This window comes from Aythya fuligula, chromosome 14 (assembly GCF_009819795.1).
Source record: "Aythya fuligula isolate bAytFul2 chromosome 14, bAytFul2.pri, whole genome shotgun sequence".
NCBI lineage: Eukaryota > Metazoa > Chordata > Aves > Anseriformes > Anatidae > Aythya > Aythya fuligula.
Window position 1 is genome coordinate 16,169,247 of NC_045572.1, and position 24,724 is coordinate 16,193,970.

The 24,724-nt window shown below is 39.5% G+C and overlaps 1 protein-coding gene across 2 annotated transcripts in view; it reads right to left on the minus strand.

Annotated features, from left to right (window-relative positions):
* Positions 1-10,599: 10,599 nt before the first annotated feature.
* The window catches only part of SMAD5 (SMAD family member 5), a 29,322-nt gene continuing 15,197 nt past the window's right edge, over positions 10,600-24,724 (minus strand). For both annotated transcript variants that reach the window (XM_032196947.1, XM_032196948.1), the window contains exons 2-7: positions 20,152-20,788; positions 18,709-18,960; positions 17,385-17,504; positions 16,555-16,776; positions 13,793-14,049; positions 10,600-12,551 (exon numbers count right to left, since the gene is read on the minus strand). In XM_032196947.1, coding sequence (XP_032052838.1) covers positions 12,408-12,551; positions 13,793-14,049; positions 16,555-16,776; positions 17,385-17,504; positions 18,709-18,960; positions 20,152-20,554 — 1,398 coding nt within the window. In that variant the 5' untranslated portion in view covers positions 20,555-20,788 and the 3' untranslated portion in view covers positions 10,600-12,407. The remainder of the gene's footprint in view (positions 12,552-13,792; positions 14,050-16,554; positions 16,777-17,384; positions 17,505-18,708; positions 18,961-20,151; positions 20,789-24,724) is intronic.

The following is a 24,724-nucleotide window of genomic DNA, read 5'->3' on the forward strand; positions in this document are numbered from 1 at the left end:
TATAAAAAAAAATGCCCCTTGATTCCAGTTTAAGCTCTATATGTATGCAAATGTCATCATCACCCCATTCAGTGCCCATACAAGGATATTTGCATTAACAACAATCCCTGATTTGTGCATCTGGTGGAGCTTGTTACCCACGTTTATGAAGCCATAGCATTGAATGTAAAACACGGTGTATTTACCTAACGGCTCCACACCGAGCATGAGAGTTTACTTTCCAGACCTGTTTCTCTCAACTGCTTCTGAAGATGTTTGGTAATGTAACGGGAGTCATGCCTGGCAGCGGGAGAAAACTAAAAAGGTTTATTTAGGTTTTTGAGCATGATTCTGCTGAGGGTGTTTTTTTGATGTTTTACTGCATCTTCAAGGAGGTTTTAAGTTACTACCAGTTATGTGAACCACTAAATAAATATCTAGGTAACTTGTTTTCAACTTTCTTAAGCTACAAAGGAAATTATTCACCATGGCACGAAACCAGAAAAAAATCAGGATGGAGAGAAGGAAGGAGAGAAAATAAACATCATTAATCGTATGTAAACTAATGAAAGGAGAGAACAGAGTGCTCTGAGTTCAGTACAAAAAGCAGATAACTTCTGAAACCACAAAGCAGTTTTATAGGAGCAGTTGCTTTCGTGCATGGTATCTCCACTCCTTGCTCTGTCTAAAAGTCTAGAACAATTAAAATCATGCTTTATCAGTAGGGCAACAGCATGATTGATTCAACATTCGTTACTGGTAACACACTGTTTTAGATTAATTAGCAATCTGGTTTTCTACTAAAAGCTCTACTTCTGCTTCACCCTGTTAGCAGACGTGATATTTTATAGATGACATTTTTTAATAAACTTGCACTTACAGTGCCATGCAGCACGAATCCCAGAACAGTATTCATGTTTCCCACAGTGGGCAAAGGGCTTTTCAAAAAATAAAATAAAACAAAACCGCAGTGTCTCAACATATGGCTGAATTGCAGATAGCCAGAAACTCTCTTAAAACAATTTTTTACTCCATTTTTTTCTAGTGAATCACCTATCAAAAGAAAGGAGTTCAGGCGGTGTTAGAAGCTGTGCCCCTCAATGCATTGTTAACATGCAGAATACAGCAGAAGTGCTGTGTGTACATATGTACATAATGTATGTAATCCAAACGAGATTGTACAGTGCAATTATACATACAGACAGGCTTCACTCACATACAAAATGCGGATACCTGGGAGTCTGTTTGTAAACTCTTTTACACAGAAAGAAATTGCACAGTTGGTATACTTCAATGTCATTGTCTTGGTTACCATGTTTTATGATGCTCAAAAAAGTTAGTCTACTCTACAGCAGGCTTAAATATTTTATTCCTTGACAGGTGGCTGGTTTTAATCTCATCTGAACCAAACTTAACTGGTGTAATTCCAAACAATTACTCTAATGTTGAAAGAGAGAATAAATTTGAGTGTGTTTATCTCAGCCCATTTTGAATAAATTGAGTTTTTATCAAATCAGGCATTTTCTTATTTATTTTTAAGTAATGACAGCTTGTTTTCAGCCACCAGCCATAATGAGCTTGGTCTAAGAATTTCTGCTGGCGTAAGCCTCAGAACCTGATGAAGCACATGTTGCATTGCACCATAGAGTACTTTTTCTTTTACTAAAATGTTCTAGAATAATACCAGAATAATCCCATCCCCACCCACCTCCTAGCCTGATAGTTGGAGTAGCACCCCCAGAAGAAGCTGCTGTGCTCAGGGGGTTGATGTCCTGGGCAAGCTTTTAGGTGCACAGCCTGCGGTGCTTTCCTTGATACCCAGAGCCACTGCAGAAGAAAGCTCTACTGATGCTATTTTAACCTATGCATGAAATACACGGTAAGAAAACATCAGATATTTTCTTGTTTACCAGGTCCCAAATTCAAACTGACCATAAAATCCACTTCCCAACCACTGGCATGTCAGGAGAGGCACCAAGTGTTTGTTCACTTATTGTAACCAGTTTATAGAGTGCACGCTACCCACAGGGTCCCTAAGGTACCCTTCAACCCATCCCCTCCCCTTCTGCCTGTCCCATGCTTGCCCTGACCCAAACACAGCATTCACTGGGGCTTTACAGCGAGCCCCTCTTCCCCACGTGCCTTTCAAAGAAGCCTCTCCATGTCCCCGTGCTCAGCTCCTCTGCGAGGCAGACTGGAAGATGACGAGCTCACACAGGAAGGACAAGTGACACGCCACAAGTCCAGGGCACACTGCTCTGGGAAGCAACGTGGGCCCAGGCCAGAGAGGCTCTTCCTTTTGTGTTTTGCTTCTGAGGGATGAGTGGCTCCTATAAGGCTGGGAGAGGATCTGTACCCTTCAATACCCAGCCGCACACTCCGCTGTAGCAGGACCTGCGCTGACAGAGGTTGCGCCGCTTCTTCCTCTGACCAGGGAAATATTTCCACCCAGCAGAAGTGACACCTTTTGCATCTGAAGCTGCACTGCCTATAGATTATTATTCTTATTAGTTTTCAGTCTCCTGGTTTTAACCCTTTAGCCCACGGATGGCTTTGAACCTGGTTGTCTCAGCTGGTGGCAGACACTCTCTGAGATGCGCTCCCCACCAGGCTGAGCAGACACCACCAGCACGGTATTCCCCTGCCTAAGCACCTGCTGCTGTGCCTTAAAATGCCAGCTGGGGCAAGCCAGCAGGATCAATCCTTCCTGCTTTTCCTAGGTGCAAAGGGGTTGGGGTGGGCATTCACCTCCTGCTCTTCCCTTCCCCCCAAGCACTAACAAGAGGTTGAGCATTTTCTACACCGTGCCCGATGGCCATCGGGGCTAACACCTGGAAAGGACTCATCAGCAGGACACACAAAGATGTCATAAAAGCAAGGGCAACAGGCAAAGAATAAAATCTGTAAGCTAAATATTTAGTTTCCATTCAGGACACCTCAGGTTGGTGCTGAAGCAGCGCTGTCTGCATGGCCGTGCCATCCACATGGTGTCAAACCACAGAGCCCCAGCAATTTGTAACGGCACTTGCTCTAACGAGCCTGCTTCTGGTAACATCTTGAAAAGAAACAAAGAGCCCTTATCCCTGGACACCACTTGAGAACAGGAATCACCACAACGAGGGCTGCTCCACGGCTCAGCTCTCAGTAAGAGGAGGAAGGAGGGAGCCTGGCACTGGCATGAAGCCATCAGCAAACACCGAGAGCAGCGAGTAGTCAGTCACTTTGGAGTTACACCCTGCAGAGGGGTTTTCTGGCCTTCTGAGCTCACAAAGAGGAGTGTCAATGAATAACTGGGTAGGGCACAATCCCAACTGCCTGGGGACAAGCGGTCCCGCTGGCTCGGCCGTGTACATGGCAGCACAAGGCCTGACCCGATGCCAGCAGATGGGTGCAGGAGAGGTTTGGTTCCGCTCTGCTCTGACCACAGCCTGTGTTCTCCTAACCCTTCTGAAAAGCAGGAGCTTTTTCCACCTGGTATTTGGATCATTTACAACTTCAGATAAGAAATCAGATGGAGAAGAGGAAAGGAAGGCCCATGGGGCTGTGCTCACCATGCAGCAGTTTGCTCTCTTCCTAGCCTGAGCTCTCCAGGCCCTCAGCAAATACACAAACTATAAACTGAAGCAGAAAAGTTCTGTTTAAATCCATTAATCCATATAGAAAGTCTCCTGGGCAGCAAGTTACACTGCCATGTTTTTGCAAGTTCTTTTTCTCCCCTTTCTCATTTTCACCCTCCTGGCAACATCGTATGCCCCCTGTGTGGCCGAGCCTTTGCCCAGGGAGCGAGCATGGTACCCCACCGAATAACCTCTGTGGACACAACCTGTTCACTCCTAATTTCCAGGACTGAGACACTAATCTATTACAGAAAACTAAAGATTTTTTTATCCAGACTTCTTTCAGAGCAAGACTGTTCAGAGACCTGGAATCTCTCCGGTCTCAGGACACAGGGCCCTGTTTGGCTCTCAGAGAAGTTTCTGTGCTGTCTTGCATTGTCCCTAAAATTTCTCTGCTCCAGCCAAAGTCTAACTCACCCACACTGCTCCGAGCTTTCTCGAGAGGCTGATGGGTTTGCTGAGAGTCAGCTCGAGATTGAGACTTCAGAAAATGCGATTTCACAGGAATTTCACTGGATTACACAGCACTTTTGCATTTAGTCCTGGAAATAACAGTGCTCTTTACAATAGCAGATGTATGACTTCAAAAAAAGGAGGAGAAAAGCTTGTTTGTACAGAAGAAAACACACCTGTCCTTAGAACAAAAGAGCTGTCAATTTTAAAAGTTTTTCTTTCTTAATGTTTTATGGAAAAAAGGAGACAGCAGTTACCTGCTTTTTTTTTTTTTTTTTTTTTTTTTTTACAGTACTGATCAAGCAGAGATCAGCTACTCTGCACCTACAGCTGCTCTGCCTTATCAGCAGTTTCCCTATCACATATATTGAAGGGAAACACCGGGGCTAGCAAACCAAATATGTTGGATATAGGAGAACTGAACATTGCACTTCTCATACGATTTTTTTTTTTTAATAGATTTGTCTTCACTTCTTGTGATACAACGAATACTTCTAGTGTCCTAGAGCAGATGTTGGTGCAGAACTGCCTGCTGTAGAACTGCCCAGCCACCAGCTCTAGACCCGGTGTAACCATCTCACCCAGAAACCAGGACGCAGGACAGCTGTGATGCTGCTTTCTTGCCTTTAGAAGAGCAGCTGATTATCAACACAGCACAAATGTAAGGTAGCAGGGAAAAAAAAGAAAAGTTTGGTGCCTGGCACACTCTCCTAGGCTCTGGATTTCCTGCCTCCAGTTTTTTTAAATGAACTTTTAGATTTTATTTATTTATTTGGTCATTTCAGTTTCAACGTTATGCTCTGGCTAGAGCTGCAATATTTTCCTTTTAAGCGGACCCCGGATACCCCACAGCAGCATTTACCAGCCAGCACCACCACAGCCTCAGACACACCTTGGGAAGCGGAGAACTTGAAGACTCAGAGGACTGCAAGCCAGACCTGCCCTCGTGCTCGCACCCAACTAGAGCCTAAAAAATGTTGTTTACAGAAGTATTCGTACAGCACACTTGACCAGGTGGCCCTATAAGGCAGTTAACAAGAACAATATATTCAAAAAGAATTTGACGCAAACTGCCTGGAAATTGTAAAATGCTGCAGCACCCATCACATGGGCATTTTATGCATTTGCACTTGGGCCAAGTTTTCTTTCATTAAGGCTTGCTCCCTATTTTTAAATGCAAAAGCACCACAAGAAGGCAATCAGCTGAGGCTTCTTTCTTACCAGTGATCTTCAGGTCTAGTCCTTAGACTGTGCTGGACTCCAGAGGTCTCTGAATGGTTTTAGAGGAAAATATTGATAAATACAAGAATATAGGACTGAGGAAAAACCAGCCTGTTTCAGCCTACCTGCAAAAAACAGCTAGCACATCCTCAAGGCACGATGGGCTGTTTTCCCCAGCACATCAGAAAACCTGGGCAAGCAGTAAGGCTCCAAAAAAAAATCCTTCAGAGAATTAAGGTTTCCTAGGTAAGGTAAGTGGCCATGGCTCCAATCCCCTTCATTCAGGTAGGGGAGAACACACATAAAAGAAGGAAGATGGCATTTTTATTTATGGCTAAAGGACGCTTGTTCTTTTTTATGACTTTCCAACTCCTTCAAGTCACACCTGATCTGAACAGCTGGGAGCAGCACTGAGACATTAGTGCTCGGAGTGTATTTTGGTGGATTTAGTGATGGCTTCACACTGTGAGGATTAATAATTTCCCAAATTTTAGTTTCCATTTTGAAATCTGCTGTTCCTGCAGGTGATCTGTTCTGGAGACAGATACAAGTCCGATGACATGAGCCTCTTACCTCCAACTCCATAACATATGCGTGTAGGCTGCATTTTTCAGCCCAGGTTAAGCTGTGTGCCAGCATGCAGCTTCCTTCTGCGTTGCTATTACACTTACCAGTGGCTGGAGTGCAAACCCAGAGTACAGAGCTAGAGCCAGCCATCTTCACTACACCTGTATAAAAATGCACAGGATGACATTTCTTTACTTAGAAGTTTCTATACCCAAAACTTCGGAGGAATGATTACTTGTGTTGAATGTCATTTAACCCAAACTGCTAATGCTGGCTGCCTACCAAACGCGAGTCAGCACAAACTAACTCTCTTGCCAATACTCATCAAGCAGTAAGATGATGCAGTATCTAAAAACGTATATTTAACCGAGGGGCTGATAATTTACAGGTACTTTGGGATTGCTACAAATGCCTTAGTGCACACAGAAGATAGCTGGCTCTGCATCCCAAGTCACAAGATTAGCTGTTTAGGAATTTAGGATTGGAGCCAGTGCTATCAGTGAGCATGGTCCAATTATTTTTATTATTATTATTTTTTAATGCTGGCAGTATTCAGAAAGCACACCAGGTATACACAGTGGAGCTTTCTAGTAATAGCAGGTGGAACAGATTCTGCTCCGACTCGTCTCACCCCTTGTCACATCATCAGCTGTCACAGCACACAACCAAACACACCTCCTTTCCCTTCCAGCCCTCAGCTCACTAGTGCAAAATTCAGTGACACAGGCATGGAATCAAAGAGGTGAGCTCCCTAGGCAAAATTCATTGATTTCCTGTTATTTAGCTTCGGTGTAAAACTTTCTGAATGCTGATCAAGCAGGAGGAAAGTAAATATTCTGTAAATATGTGTCAATTGAGCTCAAAATTGCATAGGGCAATCCTGAATTTGGAAGTCATCGGAATCAGCATTTCCACAATGACAAGTGCTCACTTCAGGAAAGCCGCCTGGAACATCCCCCCCGTTCTGTGCACTGACTCCAGACCATCACCAGCATCCTGCTGGGTGGATCCACGCACAGACAGGACCAATCCTAGAATATCTCATTTCCCAATTTTTCCTAAATTCCTTGGAACAGCTTTTCTGTGTAAGTAGAATTTCTTGGGAGGGAGTCAGGGAAGGCAGAGAGCACTGCACTAGACGAGGCAGGCAGATCTCTCCTGGCACAACACATAGGCCACCCGACATCTCATTACTGTAAACGCCAGTTGCATGTTTGCTTTGCTCTGCACACAGTGAACAGAAGCGGCCTCTGACTCACTTAACACACACCGCAGGTTGGGGTGGGGTGGGTGAGGTGGCGTTTGCCCAAAGCTTTTTCTTTTCTAAAAAATAATTTAAAAAACACCCAAAGAAAACAATAATCAGTTTCTGAGATTACTTTGGCTAGCTCCTCACAAGGATGTAACCATCAACTGTTAAAATACTTCTAAATTTCCCAGAGTAATAGGATTAACTTAACCTCTTAAATTCTATTAAATAATGTTTTAAAGCTATTAATAGCCTTTTTTTTTTCTTCTTCTTACTTTATAGAAAGCTATTAATACAGATCAACGTCAAGTTTCTGGAAAACCAACAAGCCACTGCAATGTGTAATTCAAGAAGTTACTAACCTGCAAAAAAGCCTCTATCATCTGGGCAGTACTATCACCGTAAATCTTTTGTCAACTTCTCATGGCCATTATTCTCTTGGAAGAACATCAAAGCAGTATGAGGAGGGAAAAAAAAAATTCCCCTTTCTCCCTTGCATCTCCCAATCTCAGTGCGAGTCTTTTCTACCTGATTGGGTGCTTCTTAGTACGCTGCAATTGCACATTCACAGGAGAACCAAACCAAAATAAACCAAACTTTTATTGAGAATACTGAGGACTTTGTGTAGTGTACCTCGAAGGTGGTGGTCTGCTAGCAAAAAGAATCAGTACTGGTTTTGATTTGTCCTTTCTGTAGATCTTACATGGAGTGGCAGATTCCTGTGGAATTGGGGTTCAGTATTTTTGCACTCATTCTACTAAAGAGGGGACTTCTTTTCCTTCACGCACGCCCTCAATTACTATTTCATCCTCTGTTTCTGTAGTATCTTGATAAACAAGAGAAATGTTTTCTTCTCCTCAGTCTTCAAAAGTTAGTCTAACACACAGTAACATAAAGTTTGCTAAAATGCTCCTAAATTTCTGTTTTATTGGAACAGGACTTGAATTTCAGGAGATATTCAAACAGCTTTCTTTTCAATTACTATTGGTCATCAGTCTAAAGCAACTCAGACATGATGAGTGGCTGTTTAAAAAGGTTATGGCCAGCCACAATGGTAGAAAAAAAGAAATTATCCACCCCCAAAACACACTAATCAGAACGTTACTTACAGATACACATCACTGTACTACTAATGCAACTATTTTTTATAAGTATCAGCAAGTGAATATAATTCCTGCAATCAGAATTTTTGGCTGGCTGATGTTTCTGAGAGAACTGCAGCAAAAAGCTATAGAAGAACATTTTTATAATTACAACATCACATTTGTATGAGGAGGAACATGTACATGGTAAGGCATCAGCAGTGAGTTGCAAGAACTCAATATAAAGCAACCATTGTAAATAAGTATTTCAACCCATACTGAGATACAGATAAAGGAAATCAGAAAAATCTGCAGATTTTTTTCGTTTGTTTATTGAAATATGAGCAGCAGTATGCAAAAAAAATATCTTTAAAACATAACATAGCAAAAACTAGTAATTTTAAAATTAACAAAATAAAAAGATGTTTAGAGTTAAATGAAAAACTCATTGCTAGAACTGTGTTTCCTACAATGTAAACAAAAGCATAAAGGTTATGCTTGCAACAAACACAGAAGCAGGTTTATGGAGCAGCACAATAAAGCAAATTTATGTTGTAATCTGATGGTTTGGTCTATTGATTTCAATTCAGAATGGGTTTCCTTCCTAAACAGAAACTTCACAACTACAAGAAGTTAGTCACATTTTTGTCTTTTGAAGCAAAACATTTAGCAAATGTTTTGTTGGCTTCTCTAAAGACCATCACTAGCAACACTTTGGGCAACTCAAACAATACACTGGAAAAAAAAAATATTTTAAACTAAGGAAAAAACTTGACACATTTCAGTGTTTGTCTAGACTTCCACTACGAGAGTAGCCGTCCAAGAACTGACAACTTTCACACTGTAATACTGTGGGGAAAAAAAAAAAAGTCATAGCTTCAGGCAAAAACCAGAAGAATTCCAATATTTTAAACAGTTCCACACTGCATCGTGATGTGTAGGCTGTTTCATCACTGTTTTGACTAACGGGCTGTTTTGTTAGGCTTGTCTCTCATCGGTCAGCCATACTCGAAGTTTTATTTTGGTTTCCTTTGGTCCTATAGATTTTACAACCCAATGTCAACTTTTCGTGTATAACTACGTCATGCCTAACGCAATTAAATGAACGTAATACTTACACAAGGTGCTGGATTGACTGCCAGCAAGACTGATGTTCTTAGAGAAGGAATATCCAAGCTACTATCTTATCTTAGTGACTATAAAAGCAAACCCGGAAGACCTCAGCATATGCCTGGTTCAGGCACTTTACTGGTATTGCCAAAGCTGTTAATTAATGCTGTGGTTGGTTGTAAAGTAGAAACATGCCCCAAAAGGAGAAAATACTTACACTTACAAAAGCCAAAACAGTTTTCACTGAAGAGTAACGTTCAGTCTAAGCTGGGCTATACTGGAAAGGCTCCATCTTCCACTACCACACTACTGGCTGATTCGATTTCTCCATCCCTCCATCTAGGATAAGTGACTTATACACAAGCACGCTGCAACAGAAGCAGCAACTCTGCTACCACGACACTTGAAACATTATTAGTGTCACACAGTTCTCATCCAACCCATCCATGCACTGACACCTGAATTTTGTATCAGCAGCACAGATAAACTAAGCAGGATTAGGACCACCATGAACCAGTAGTGCACATGATTTGCTAAGAAGCTGTCAAAAAAGTCCTACTTAAAAGGAACAGAGAAGCAGAATATAGGCAAATCTTACTTGGTCTGCTCTTGCAAGCCTGCCCCAGCAAAATCAGCAGCCACAAGGATATCCCCAGCACTGCATATATTACAGATCAAGAATATGTACACAAGCACAGAAATGCCAGAGTACTTTAGCACTTAATGACAGCATTAGAAGTGGGTTAACTAGAGAGTATTGCAGAAATTATGGTTCACTGCATGGGTAGCCAATCTAACCACAACACTAGCACTAAGCAGCAGCTCTGACTCACCAACTCCCACTTCAGCACCCATTCTTGAGTCATTTAGTTGGCCACATCCAAACAAGTGAACAGAGATGAAGCCAAGTGAAAAACATTATGGATAAAGCAAGATCTTGTACCTACAACTGAGATCTTTCCTTAATCCAACGTGCCATGACATTTATTATAAAAGCTAATCCAGAAAAAAAAATAAATCTGTAGTGTCAAATATACATATTCAGCAACTTGACAAAAGCTGGGTCTGGGGAGTGGAAAATGCAAGTATGATCCTGTGGCCAACTGACTTTGCATCTTATTCAATCAGCAGAACCATCTGTGGGTTGCAATCCCGAAGAATGAAAGAGAAGGCCCCAAAGATGAGTGGCAAACATTGATTTTTTTTCCCCTTCTCCTGAAGATGCACTTGTTTGTTTTTAAACACACTGGAGAAACTGGTTTAAAAAAAAAAAAAAAAAAAAAAAAAAGAGCAAAACACCAAGTAATATAGAAATTCCTGTACAAGAGAACATTAGGGTTCTGCAGAAGTGTTACAGTTTATCTTTATTCCTTTAAGGCATTTCATAAGAAACATTTTAATGACACGTAAACAACTTTATTCCTTTAAGATGATCTGTTACTTAGGTACCATATGATGCATGATTTCCACATTTGAGCAGAAACTGTCATTCAACAGAAGACAAAAGAACTTGTGTAAGCAATTGATGTCTCAGGATTGCAGTAGTTAACTGCAATGCACCTTTTAGTGAGTATTTGCATTTTTGAAGTTTTTAGTCTCTCCCCCAAATACTGAACTCTCTCCTGAAGTGGAGTTAGGGAAAGAGTAAAAAAGAAAATGAGTTCTGCATGCAAAGGCACTTTGTACATAATTAACTTCTAATTCTCAGAATGTTTCTTTCAACCTCTTTTTTTTTTTTTTAATTATTTAAAAGGGGAAAACTATGCATGTGTTACTTAACTGATTTCTTTTAGTGTTTAGTACAGTGTTTAAATTGAGTAATACAACAGTACAGGCAACAGGATTCCTTACATGACAGAGAAATTTCATCATCGTATTAATGCAGTCCTTGAATTCCATAAAGCTGCCAATTACAGTTTTGAGTCTTCTGACTGAACACCTGCCTTTAAGGTCAGGCTCAAGACCACTTTTCATGTAGGCTACAAAGAAGTGATTACTTTTGGTCATTACCAACAGGTCTGTATTAAATTACATGATCTGGAAGTAAAAGCTTCTGCATTCAGTTACTAATTTGCTAAGCCACTCACAGTCTTCAAAGAGACTCAAACTCATACTGAAAGTGAATTAAATAGTGTAATCACTAATACTGCATAATGTCTACCGAGAGATTAAAAAGCTTAACACAGATCAATTCCAGACAGGTAAAATAAACAGCTAGAACACCGAAAAGAAAACAAAAAACTTATTCCTTCGAAAAAGTAGTAAGCATTTACAAATTGTAGTGTTTATGTTAAAATAGAGAAAGGTACCTAAAAAGAAATAGGCCTTGGCAACCACATCCAAACGGCATGAGTGTAAATCAAAGCAAAACAAGAATTACTACTCCAGAAACGTGCAAGATGTTTATCTTGTATCAATTACTATTTAAAATGGTGGTTAAAAGCAATATTACAAAACTGAAGTGGGAAAAGGCTAAGAACTGCTACTCTGCATTAATATACAGTGTGTTTACGACAGCATTTTCCAATAGACAAGTGTTTTTACACCACTCCAATATTTGTAAAAAGTATATTTCATGTGTACACTTAAAAAAAAAAATCATTGTTCAATCTGAGGCAAATTAGCCATAATAGTCTAATTTTGCTTATGACAGATGTCAACCTTAATTTGTTAAGCAACTAAACTAAAAATACAGCTTGCAAGCTGGAGCTGCACATGTTCAAACAGTTTTATAAACGTTTAAAAAAAATCCCAAACTATGATATGTATTTATTTTTCTGAAGTCAGTCTTCATAATTCTTGTCCCTACAGGACAAAAAGAAAAAAAAATTTCCAGTTAAGACATATGCCTGTTTAAGTTCTACTCCAAGTAGGGGAAAAGTGTTCTGAATTTTTCAATAGACTTTTTTCCCTTAGGGCTCAACTGTCACTTAAGCATCACAAGAACAAATTGAAATGTAAAACTGATCAGCTATACACAATGGAATTGGTCACAACGGGATTTAAAAAAAAAAAAAAAAGTTAAACCATAAGATCCATTCTCCATACAGCTCACAGTATCCATACTGGAAGTTTCTCTAGAGTTGGAGCAAGTTCACTAAAAATAATGCTGAAGATAGAATTTCAGCACTATGAAACAGATGAGATGGGATTAAGAGGAGAACCCATTTGTGTAAGTACTTTATCCAGCCACTGGAGGGGCCCATGAAGATGAATTTCTATCCAGCATGGGGTGCTCGTGACATCTTGTCGATGATATTCAGCTCCCCAGCCCTATAAAAATGAACAAAATATTATAAATCAAGTTGAGAATATACTCACATTTTGAAATAACTGTACTAACAAGCACTAGAAAGTAATCTATGATATATATCTGAAGGTAACTCACAATCTAGCAACAAATCTTATCATCTATAGATAAGAAAAAAAACTCAGGTTTGGAAGGAGTGGTAGGGAGGCTGTGCTCAGAAGCCATAATCAAGTCTCCTCTGCTAGACCTAGAGTCATTACCCGAGCTCCAGAGGGACTCCTAGCTATAACTGCGTCTCTTTTCTGTTTCTCCCTCCTGCTCCCTGTCCTCCACACTCTCAAACTGAACACTGTTCATCACCACTGGCAAAACAAACAATTGTAAGATTTTGAGAAACATGTCTCATCCTGTGCTTATGCAGTATTTAACTACCTGGAGTTCATTTGGGTTTGTAGGCAGCACTATGACATGTATCTAAAGAGCAGGACAAGGTATAACGTATATAATGGTATATCTGGTTAACCTGAATGAACCAGGAGCCCTACCATATTTACTAACTCAGGCCAAATAGCAAGTGCAATGGGTACAAAAAGATCCTTGAGGCAAGATCCACAGAATTCCATTGGTTTTAACATGTCAATTTATAAATGGAACAAAGATTTCCTGCTTCATTTCATTTTAACCTTGAATACTTCATATCAAGCTTTCTTTTTGGACACAATGTGACAAAAACTGGAGGGACAATCAATTTTGAGGAAACACTACTGTGAGAATAACAGGACAGTTTGATTTCTTGGATTTAAATTATTTAATTTCCATATTAAATACAGTTATATAATTGTTTGTTAAATTTTTAAACTATTTGAAGGAGTTGCACAATTTTATTCAATCACTTACGCTCCTCTCTACTCACGTTCTTGTAATGCTCTTGTAGTTTATATTGCTCAGATTCAGAGCACTAGTTCAAATCTCCTTTAGTAACTTTAGAGTAACTACAATGATTAAAACCTTGTCCAGAATACTTAGAGTAACTGAATACATAGCCAATGTTCAACAGGTAAACTGTGCTTTTCTTTTCTGGCACCAATACCCTAATTTCCTTCATTTCTCCCTCCTAAGTCAGCATTTTCAACGTATTTTAAAATTGAAAATAAGCAAATCAGGTTCAGAACTGCTTTGCTACATTGCTATGGTGCTATTGTAAATTACTGCTGAGTACCCAAATCCACAATAAGTTTAAATGCCCCCAAAATAATTTCTTTACCTTCACAAAACTCATTCGAATGGTGCACATTTTGGTGAGTTCATATACTGCTTCAAATCCGTGGTTGACAGACTGAGCTAAAAGCTGAGCAAATTCCTGATTGTTAAAAATTTTCAGACTGCATCCACTAGGAATCTTGCACACAGTTGTTGGATGAAAGCCGTGGTGGTAGTTGCAGTTCCTGCTCTGTACAAATATGCTGCTATCGCTTAAACACTCAGCATAGACTTCCCCACCAACATAGTAGAGATGAACACCTTGAAAAAAAGAGAAAAATGTTTCAATTTTTTTAAAAATAAAAAAATAGCGTACTTAACCCCCTTGACATCAGAGACAACTACGTAAGTTTTCTGTTTAACAAGCTTTTTGAAAAAGCTGTTTTGTCCCACCCGTCTTATGCCCACAGCGTAACACATTTCCATTTCAAAATACAACAGGCTTCATTATGCATCAACCACTAGATGTCCTTCTCTCGTCAACTACAGAACAGAACGAAAAAACTACCACCCATGTCAACAGCTATTACAAGCTAGTTTCCTAGAGAACTTATGCAGATTCTAAAACTGCAGTGTTAAAAAACTGTTGGCTTCCACCCATGGGAATTCCAAAGAAAATAAAAGAGTCTTCGGTGCAGGGGTAGTGATAGACATGAATGAGAAAGTACATCCCTAGTCTGCTCGGATTTTCAGCCTATTTTTTCAAGCAAAGGCAGATGTGAGTCCTATTATCTGTACAAATTAAATAACATCAGGTTTTACAGACTTTAAAAATCAAGGTAGACCCTAGACTTATTATAACTGCCTGGTTTCAGCGATGCACATAAATAATTCCCTCTCTTTATATTCTGAAGCTCCTACTACATACAACATCTGACTCAAAATTTAAATATAAAAGCCACTAATCCTTTCAGTTCCTGACCACGGATGCTCACTGCCACTTTTCCACCACATCTTCACCCTTTCCCCCACCCGCCACTGCCATACAGTTGTGTTTTAGTTCAGTTTGGTTAAGTCTTTCTTGAAAGGCTCTGAGAATCAACTGCTGACTATGCCATCGTTTACCAGGTGAGGCTGTAGCAAGCCAACAAATGCAAGCTGATCTTTCAGGCAGCAACAACTGTTGTGAACATTGCTAGATCCATTTAGGACTACAGCTGAATGAAGTTTACACAGAGGAACCCTTGGCTTGATCAACTATAAACAGCTGGCAGAAAATCTGGGTGAGCAAGAATACATCTTCACTACACAACCCTATTTATGGCACAGAGACCACCACCACTTGCTAGCAAAATTATTTTTGGTAAAGGCCTACTGAGAGATATAAAAAGAAGGGAGCTGTATAATATAACAGTCTCAGAAGAACACTGATATGTCAAAACAAAAATGCACAATTAGAAATCATTTGTGCTTGCAATACAGTATGTCTACAGAAGAAGTTCAGCAGATAGAATTGGGTATTTTTTGTGAGGCAAAGAACTCCAAGACCTTCCGAACAAAAGCCACACATTATCTTTTATCCCAAACCAATCTGAATTTTTCTCAGGAATGCTACTATAAAGCAGTTTTAGCTTAGTAACTAGTACTAGACACACAGCATTTTAAAGCTCCAGATTTACTTGTAGTTTCTACTACTCTATGTGATCTTGGATCCATTTTAAATATAACATTTCTCTGCCGGTACCATCAAAAGTGGTCAAAGCAAAAAAATCTGACAATAATTTTCCCCTACTCCCATCCACCTCAGAAAAAATGAGTTGTTTTTCATTTATATTAATCCTTCTTAGACAACAGAATTGCAGAGATAAATTTCTAAAAAGTATTAATATACGTCTGGCAGTTTCCAAAACAACTGAAAAGTGTTGCCATGTTTATAGTAGTTTCTAATTAAAAGCCTCATAAGGGACAGGACAGGCCTTGAAGATGCACTATCAGCAACAGTGACTTGCATCTGGAAAGCTGAAGCCTGACCATATCAAACAATTTTAGGTGCTAAAAAGGCCTCTGGATCGGTGCAATAGAAATCAGGTGCTCTTCTCAGGACTTCACCAGTTAATTACAAAAAAGGGCATGCTCAGAAAGGGAGCACTACATTTTAAGATAATCCAAGCACATTCCATCAAGGATGAACACTGCGCATCTATACATGCTATCAGCCAAACATTACGGGAAAACTAGAAGATCTTGCAAAACCTGCTGTCTCCAGGAATCCCTCCCACACACATACACACCCATGGATTCACTCAGACAAATGAGCCCTTGCAGTTTTACATTAGCACTTCAAAGTCCTGCTGCCAACTTATGCAAGATATTTGAACATACTGTAGACAGCAGTGTAATACCCTGCATGAACAACAAAAATAAAAAGCATATCTTTGATATACTGTAAAGTGGTATGAAGAATTCGATTTATGAAGCAGATATAAAACTTCAGAAGTCCTGCAGTGTGTTTCTTGGTGCTGAAATAAAAATTTCTACATACAGAATATCATTAACCATAACGAAAAGCCCCTATGACACTATAGTTTGGTAAGAATTAGTTAAATTTTTAAATTAGTAATAAAGAAAAATGTATGCCATTTCTAAACCAATTAGAAACAAACCATGCCTAAGTAACTTGTCTTCAGATACTGGAGAAGTAGATAATAAACCACAGAATACTTCAGCTTCTCTGTGCTGCAACAATGACTACTCACAAACAAGAACAGAAGAAGTAAAAAACAGGACTTTAGCTTCCTAATCATGCATAATATGACAAAGCTTTACCTTTCCCAATATGTCGTCTAGTGTTCTCAATTGTTGAGTTGCGATTAACATTCGAGAGCAAACCTAAGCAGAACCTGTTTTTATTATTGGAGGGATCTGTAAACCCATCTACTAAGACACTTGTAGAAGATGCATGAAAAGCCTCTCCAACACGATTATTTAATTCGTAATACACGATCGAACACCAATGTTTGGGTTCTTCATAGGCAACAGGCTGAACATCTGAAAATAAGCAAAATGGAAATAACAGTTTACATAACTGTCAAAATATCAAAACTAAAACTGCAAAGCAAGTCTTCCAGGATATCAATAATCAACAGCTTAGCCAACTTTTATGATGAGCAAGAACAGTCCTGATTAGTCTTAATTATTTTCACGCATTTTAGCTGTCTGTTGATTTTAATCACTTTCCTATTTTAAGTCTGATATCAAGAAGAAAAACACACAAAAAACACAAATGACTGATACCCGGTGAAACCTTCCACTTTTTTTTTTTTTTTTTTAATTATTGCTATTTTGGCAATTTTCAGAGCCTTTGTGAATATAGAATTCTGACAGCAAGCAAAAGTAGCAGGAAAAACCCTAATTCTGAGAACGAAAAAGTTCAATTCATCGTAAACCATACTACTTATCTGAGGCATTAAAAGCAAGAGAGGCAAATGAGCAAGGCAAGTTTTGCTTCGTAGTTCTTACTGTTACAACTCCAGTTTTTCTTGGACTACTTCCACTTATGAACACAGATTTATTGCATCATTTGAAGCTATTCATTCAACTTGGTTGTGAGTACTAAGAAACCAAACAATGTTACTTTTACATACTATACAACTTACCTCTGGTAGATATATTTGGCATAATTTGAGGGATCATTGTATTGCTTGTGTCCATAGACTGCGAGTTATCCTGCCCCATCTGATCATCAGGGGGCATATATGCAGGAGGTGGAGTATCAGCTACAAACAAAAAAAAAGACTGAATAAACCTCAACCATTTAAATTATTTATTTATTCACTTTACAGTTGTAAATGCATTAAAATATTCTTTAATAGGAGATATTAAAACATTTGGACCAGTTTTCAAAGTAACATGAAGACAATACAGCCAGCTGTCTTTACAGCAAACTTCTTCAGCAGCTGCATTCTTAGTTTAGAAGAGACAAGGCTAGACATGAGAAAAACTAAGATATGCACCTTTTTCTTTGTTTGTTTTTTATAACTGCACTTCTGCAGCTGGACAAAACAACTACAGCTCCCACTTTTAGTACCACAAACACTAGCTTTTGTACCCACTGCTTCTCTCTGCTCAGAAAGAAACGAGGAAGAGGTAGAAATACTAATGTTATTTGCTATAGCCTGATGAAGGCCTACACCAGACAGTTATTTTTTCACTGCTTGTGTAGGCTGAGTTCATTGCACAAGCGTGCATCTCTGCATTGCTCCCTCCATTCAGCAGCAGTTAGTCTACTAACACAGTTACCCCTTATTTCAGAAATTCACTCTGGATATCATCCTTACTACTGATCTCGGTCACTCCCCACTCAAGAGGGATATCATGCTGACTGGACACTCTTTTTGCAGCAATGGGCAGTCAGAGAGAAACAAGATGAGGTCACTGAGCTCCTGGAAAGATGAATTCTGTAATTCTTTACCTCTGCAGCTTTCTAAATCACACCAATAATCAGACAGATTCAACATGGCTTCTTCCCTTTGCCCCTTTCAGTCAGGCTTTCCCCTCGTTTTCACCCAAATCAGTTAAGCTTGTCCCATTGAGAATTTGTTCCATTTTTTTCCAGTTAAATACCACACTTAAGTGTTCTCATTCACAGAAAGACATTGAAAACACCTTTTTGATAAGCCTGTGGCATCAGCTTTCTTTTCAATGCTTGACATTCTTCTAAAGCGTGTCAGTTATTCTACATTGAAGCTGTGCAAAATAACTCACTACTACGGTATCTGTGACAAAGAATATTTGGAAAGATAAACCAATTAACTCTAATCAGCAACAAATCCAAGATTAAAACTCCTTAACACGCAAGCAACAAAGCAATTTATTGCAAGTACCACAAATTCCTGAGTTAAGTCACAACAGGTCTTAGCACTGCAATAAAACCTTTCCATTACTTTTATTAAGTTCACATTTATGCTTACGTGTACTTACCTGGTAGCTGAAACGGACTAGATGGTCCAGAGCTAGCTGGGGAGCTTGGGTAAGTGCTGCTGGCTGGAGAAGGTGGATAGGGACTGTTTGGCGAAATGGAAAATGGAGTGCTGTTGGGTTGCTGGAAAGAGTCTGGAAATGTCGCATTGTGTGGCATATGTGGTTCGTTGTGGCTTAGGTTCCTGAACTGAACTAGTAGGCTGTGCTGTGGATTGAATTCACTATGTCTAGGCACTAACACTGGAGGTAGAACTGAAAAAGCAAGCAAACAAAACACAGAGAAACTTCGATTAAAAACTGAATTAGAAGGAAAAGGATATAAACCATGTGCTCGCCATGAAAATTTCAATACCGGTACGTGTGGAGAGAAGAGGATTCATCTGTCATGACAACACCCCATCCTCTCTCCTTCATTTTTAAATTACACTTTATCACGGCCTAAAACTTTACCCTTGCAGAAGACAGAGCTGAAGTACACTTATATTTCATGCAACAAGAAGCCATTTTTTTTATTATTATTAAAAAGAGTTCACATGCAGTGTGTAACGAAGTACTGATTTGGAAGTGCAAAACCCACTATATCTGTGCACAATCAAAGCAGTACAGACAGAAATCCAGACAACATTACTACAGTCGAACTATATAGCTACATTTAGACCTTTTCGCTGAAGACAATCTGTAATACAGTAGACAACTATTGCTAGATTGGAGTTTGAACTTTTAAATTCAAGAGTGCTGACTGAAGTCTGGAATTCAAGGGCTAGAGTAGAGCCCTTGAGCACAACAATCAGTTGCAGCAGAGATGCAACCATTTCGTGGAACAACGGAAGGCATTTTCACCACACCTTCCAGAGCAACCTAATTCTTCTCTCCCACTCGTAACCACAGTCCTCCCTCCTCACCTTCTCCCAAGGCAATGTGTCTTAACAGCAGACTTGCAACCTGCCACAAACGTGGTACCTACCTCGATCTAAGCGATCATTCCTAGTTCTGTTCAACTTTGCTGCTTACTGGTGGGAGTCAAGTGGGGAGCACCAAATCCCAGAATTTTTTTAATCCCCTCGGTTCATGTCACTCACTAATGAATATTAAAGCCCTGAAAGAATGCTACCAATCTCCTTGCAAAGACTGAAGTTTGTAAACATATGTCTCAAAGAGAACAAGGTCTGTCAATTACTGCCTTCCTACTTGATGGTAAATAAGGACTTCACCACTAACATTTAAGGTAGCAGGCTGGGGGAAAAGCATGATTTGCCACCAAGAAAACCAGTACAGAATGGACAACACACCTCACCATAACCCTACAGGAAAATTATACTTTTGAACATTATTCTTCCAAACTCCCTCTTACACCAGATTTAATTCGTTGTATAGTACTGAAGCGAAGAACAAGTGGCTCCTGGAGATTTTGTCCAGCTTTCAGATAGCCATGCTCAAACATACCTGGGCTCTCCACCCTCTTATAGTGGTATGGATTGATGCAGACTTCCTTCTGTTTAGATCCAAAAGGAAATTCACAAATATCCAATGGCTTCAGCTCATGATGGCTTTGGAGATCAGGCCAACGCCAAACACGACAGTAAATTACATGGGGAAGGCCTTTTCTGTGAGAAACTTGAAGTCGTCCATCTAAAGAACGGGGGATGGTAACACACTTGCTGGGCTGTCCTGGACTGCTCAAGGCTTTCTCCAGTTCTTCCATAGCACCCTTTTTCTTTTTCAGCTTTTTTACCAAGGCATCAACAGCTTTTTCTGCCCATTTTTCTTCTTCATCTCCTTGTTTCCAGCCCAACAGACGCTTTACAGCTGGGCTAGTAAAGGAGAACAAACTGGCCATTGACGTCATTTGACACAAGTCTTCAAAAGGTTTGTTGGGTTTTGTCTGTTGTTTTTTTGTTGTTGTTGTTGTTGGGCTTTTTTTGGTTGTTTTTCCTCTTGTTTTCAAACAAATGTCAGTGTAACTGAAAGCAGTTACTGCCACTGATGAACTGTGCTCTTTCTTGGACGCTGACAAACGAACATAGATGCCAGTGATGAAGTCTTCACATCAGAAATAACGATCAATTCTTCCAATTTAGCACTATTAAGAAGATGAGTAAACAGGCAATTAGTAAAGAATAAGGCAAAACAAAAAAGCAGATATTAAAATAATTCCTATTTCAACCCCAGCCATTGCATCTGATTTTGTTTCAGAACAAAACCCGAAAACTATCAGAATCTCTGCCTACAGCTGAATAAAGTAAAACGTGATCAAATCCCCAGCTGCTGCATTTCTGATTAGTGGGAAAAAGGACAGTTAGAGGACCAAAGAGGCAGCACGGTTTCTGTCAGCAATATTTTCCAACCATTCCTTAAATCCATGAGCTTCTTCCCAAAAACAAATTTGGGAAACATGCTTTAAAACTTGTGTTACGTCTCTGTCACGGTGCTTCACAAGAAGACAAACTCGCTACCAAGAAACAAGGAAGAGGCACGGTGGAATCAGCAGCTCCACACCCATTACTCCAGAGAAATCATCAGCTTCTCAAACGGATCTTCATTTATCAAAAGGAGAAAATACTAAAGCATCTACTAGTTCTTGAGCTCTGATTAGGTGCTCCATGTTTTTTAAAGAGTATTAAGACATCCCCAAACCCATCCCTCATGAGCCATTCAGAAAGGTGGGCAATCTTTGCAGCTATGGCTATTTTTATGTTGCACTTCCTTCTATCTTCTAAGAAGAATATTTGAAGCACTGGATATTTTTAGCTGTTGGCAAGAAATAAAGCAATCTTTTCCGTTCCCCAGAAAAGAGGAGGGGGGAAGGCATGGCAGTAAGTCCTAGAAACGTGACCTTTACTACCAAGTGCCCCAGAAAGGGGAGAAGGAGCAGAACAATGCTGTGCAACTCACGCGGTGCTCATGAATGGCGGGGTTTTCTACCACTCACTAGCTCTCATGCAAATCCTTAAAACACCGCCTCCCCTCCCAAATTAAGGAGTAAGGATGACAAGAGGAAATGATGTGCCGTGGCAAAGAACTGATAAGAACTTGTAAAATCTCTGGTGAATACTAAATAAGCAAGTATAGACAATGAGCAGCTGGCAAAAAGCAAGAGCAGAGCTAAGAGAAAGGATGTCAATAACAAAAGATGTTTCCTTTCTTGCTACAGAGACTGCCAAACAACATTGTCTCTCAACTTTTGATAAACCATGGTGAATTAAAACACCTAACATACCTCAGGACACCAAACCTGCACCTAAGAGAAAAAGGGGACAAGAAGAAGATTTAAGAACCTCTATGTTGGTTCTCTTAGAGTCCTACATTTAATCAAGTGGATCTTTTCTCCTCCCATCTTTGATTAATTAAACGTTATCTGATAAGGCTTTCCTACACGTTTAGACAAATTTAAAAACACGTTTAAAGACACAGATGGGTACTTTCTTTTAGCAGAATTAAGGACCAAAAACTGCCTTTCAATAACCCAAGCAACTTACTGCATTTTTGTATTCCAACCACAAGACAAGTGCCGAAGGCTACACCAAAGCAAGCAGTAAGCATCACCAGCCAAAGGTACAGCAAGCACCCCCGACAACACATTTGTACTGCCCCACGTGTAATTGTTCTAGGTTTTCAACTGGGGAGGTCAAAAAGTGAGGAAAGCAGGGAACAGACCCAAGGACACTTGGCTATCATGAAAAGTTTAAAATCTTATAAATGATTTTTGCAGGAAAAATAATCCACTTATTTCAGCCAGTAGCTTAACTCCACTGGTGGTGCTTTGATTCTTCAGCTTTTCTTCAATACTACGAAAAAAAAGGGGAAAAAAATGAACAAAAACAAAATGAAATTTAAAAGACAGATGTCTCTCACTGTCTCAGCAGTCCTTAGGCGAAGGTACTGCAAAAAGGAAAGAAAAAAAGCAGTAAGATATCACCAACTTTCTGAAGCAACATAAGAATGTGGCAGCATCTTCAGTAGAAATTTAATTCCCTAGAACAATTACACACGAGAACCTCTGCACCCTTCAAAGTAACAGGAAATACATAAAGGAAGAAACTTGGCCAAGAACACAGACTGAATTTATTCTTTTACTGAGATTAGAAGTTTAGTGTTCTAAAAAGTAAAAGCTGTTTATGGTGACAATTAACTTACTTCCAAGCCCTGGGTACATTCAATAGTTGGAAGATTTCAACAGCTGCTCACACCCCTAAAAAAGGAAATGAACCCACCTACAATCTTAAGACCAGCGAGAAGACAATTAAAAACTTCTATTTCTGTTTCTCAGCTATGCTTTCAAAGAATCTTAAGCATCATCAAGGCAGAGCATACACTAAAAATTCCTACAGTTAAGCTCAAAATAGATTTCAAGAAATGCTCGTCTCCTGCTAGTGGTCTATTCCATGACAGCTGCCCCATCCACACTATGCAATCAGATTTACTGATGTGATTCTATTCTATGGTTGTGTTTCGTTTTTTTTTTTTTTTTGTAGTATTTCAAACACAACAGTAACATGGAACAACAAGGAGCAAAATTTTACTGATTGTCTATCATTTCAACGTCATTTACCCACAACTATTCTCTTAGAATAAACAAGCAACTACAAGCAAAGAAAGCTGGAACAGTTCTACTAAAGCAATCCGTTACAATAACTGGTATTTGTAGGGCAAGTCAAGAGAATTTTGATAAGTGACTGTCTCATAAACAATGATTTCAGAAAAAGTCTTTTTGAAGTAATATAATTAGCTCTCAAAACTTTACGTAAGTCTGAATCCCTGTCAACAAAAGCAAAACCTAGTAAAACAAGTATCCCTGAAGCATCCTAACAATTTGATCTAATTTGTTTCATCTTCAGCAGAAAACTGCTTCCACATACATGCTTGTACTATGAAAAATGAGACTGCTGAAGTCAAAAACATTAATATCATTTACAGTAAATCCGTTCTGTCCGCCCATGAGGCTTTCTAGACTCTTTTGCTCAAGTGTGTTTTTACCTGTTCAAGAGCGGTGGGGGCAAAAAAGAAACCCTACAACAGACTCCTGTACCAATAGGCTTTCAGAAGTGGAAGAGACACTGACTGAACCTCATTGTAGGCCTTCTGGAAGTTCATTCTGGAACAAAAAATACTGAAGGTTTACAGCTTTTTATTATGAAAACAAACTAGCATTAAGAAGCTTCATAAATTATTTGTAGAGTAAAAGCATTTCCTTCTTTGAAGCCATTTAAGGTCACAAAGCAGTAGGGTCAGGAATTCATGTACAGAAACAGAACATTTTCATGTGGAAACTACAGCTCTTCTAGGATTTTAAAATTTCCGAATGAGTTGAGAATACCTTTAGAACATTTACTTGCATTTGATGTAATTCCAACACCTAATTATTGAAAGGCTTCTAACTAATAGTGGCATCTGCTAGGAACTGCTTCACCAGATCAACTATATTTAAAACCAATTTCTTCCAAGGGCTCACACATGCACGTAACAAGGCAAGACTTCAGTACACCAGTGCATCACCCTCAGAGAAAAACATCTATAGTCTTTATAGACTAAAAGCGATGCATTGCACGAGGTGAAATGAGGGGGCTTTCAATGGGTGAACACAGAAAGAAGTAATTGCTGCGCCAAAATTAGATTTTGGGGCAGACATCTGAACTTTTAGAGTTCTTACTGATGACTACAGAAATGGAAGGAAACTAGTCCTGTGAACAAGTCCATTGTTTGAACCCCTTCTTAATACCTCATCAAGCCAGCTAAATACAAATAAATTTGGGTAACAAACAGCACAATGCACAAATTACTTTTCATTTGTGAAGAGGGGAAAAATAGACTGTCGCTCACCTACCATCATAAACATGAAGCAGCAGAACTACGCTTTGCTTCCTCTGCTGAGATTTTCCTAGTCTACTGCTACTGATTCCAAACTACAAATTTTCCACCTGTAAAATGTGAACTTTAAGTCCCGTTCACCAAATAGCCCATCACCCTATAGGAATAAAAAGCATAAAATAAGTAACTACACCATCCTCATCCTTTCCTA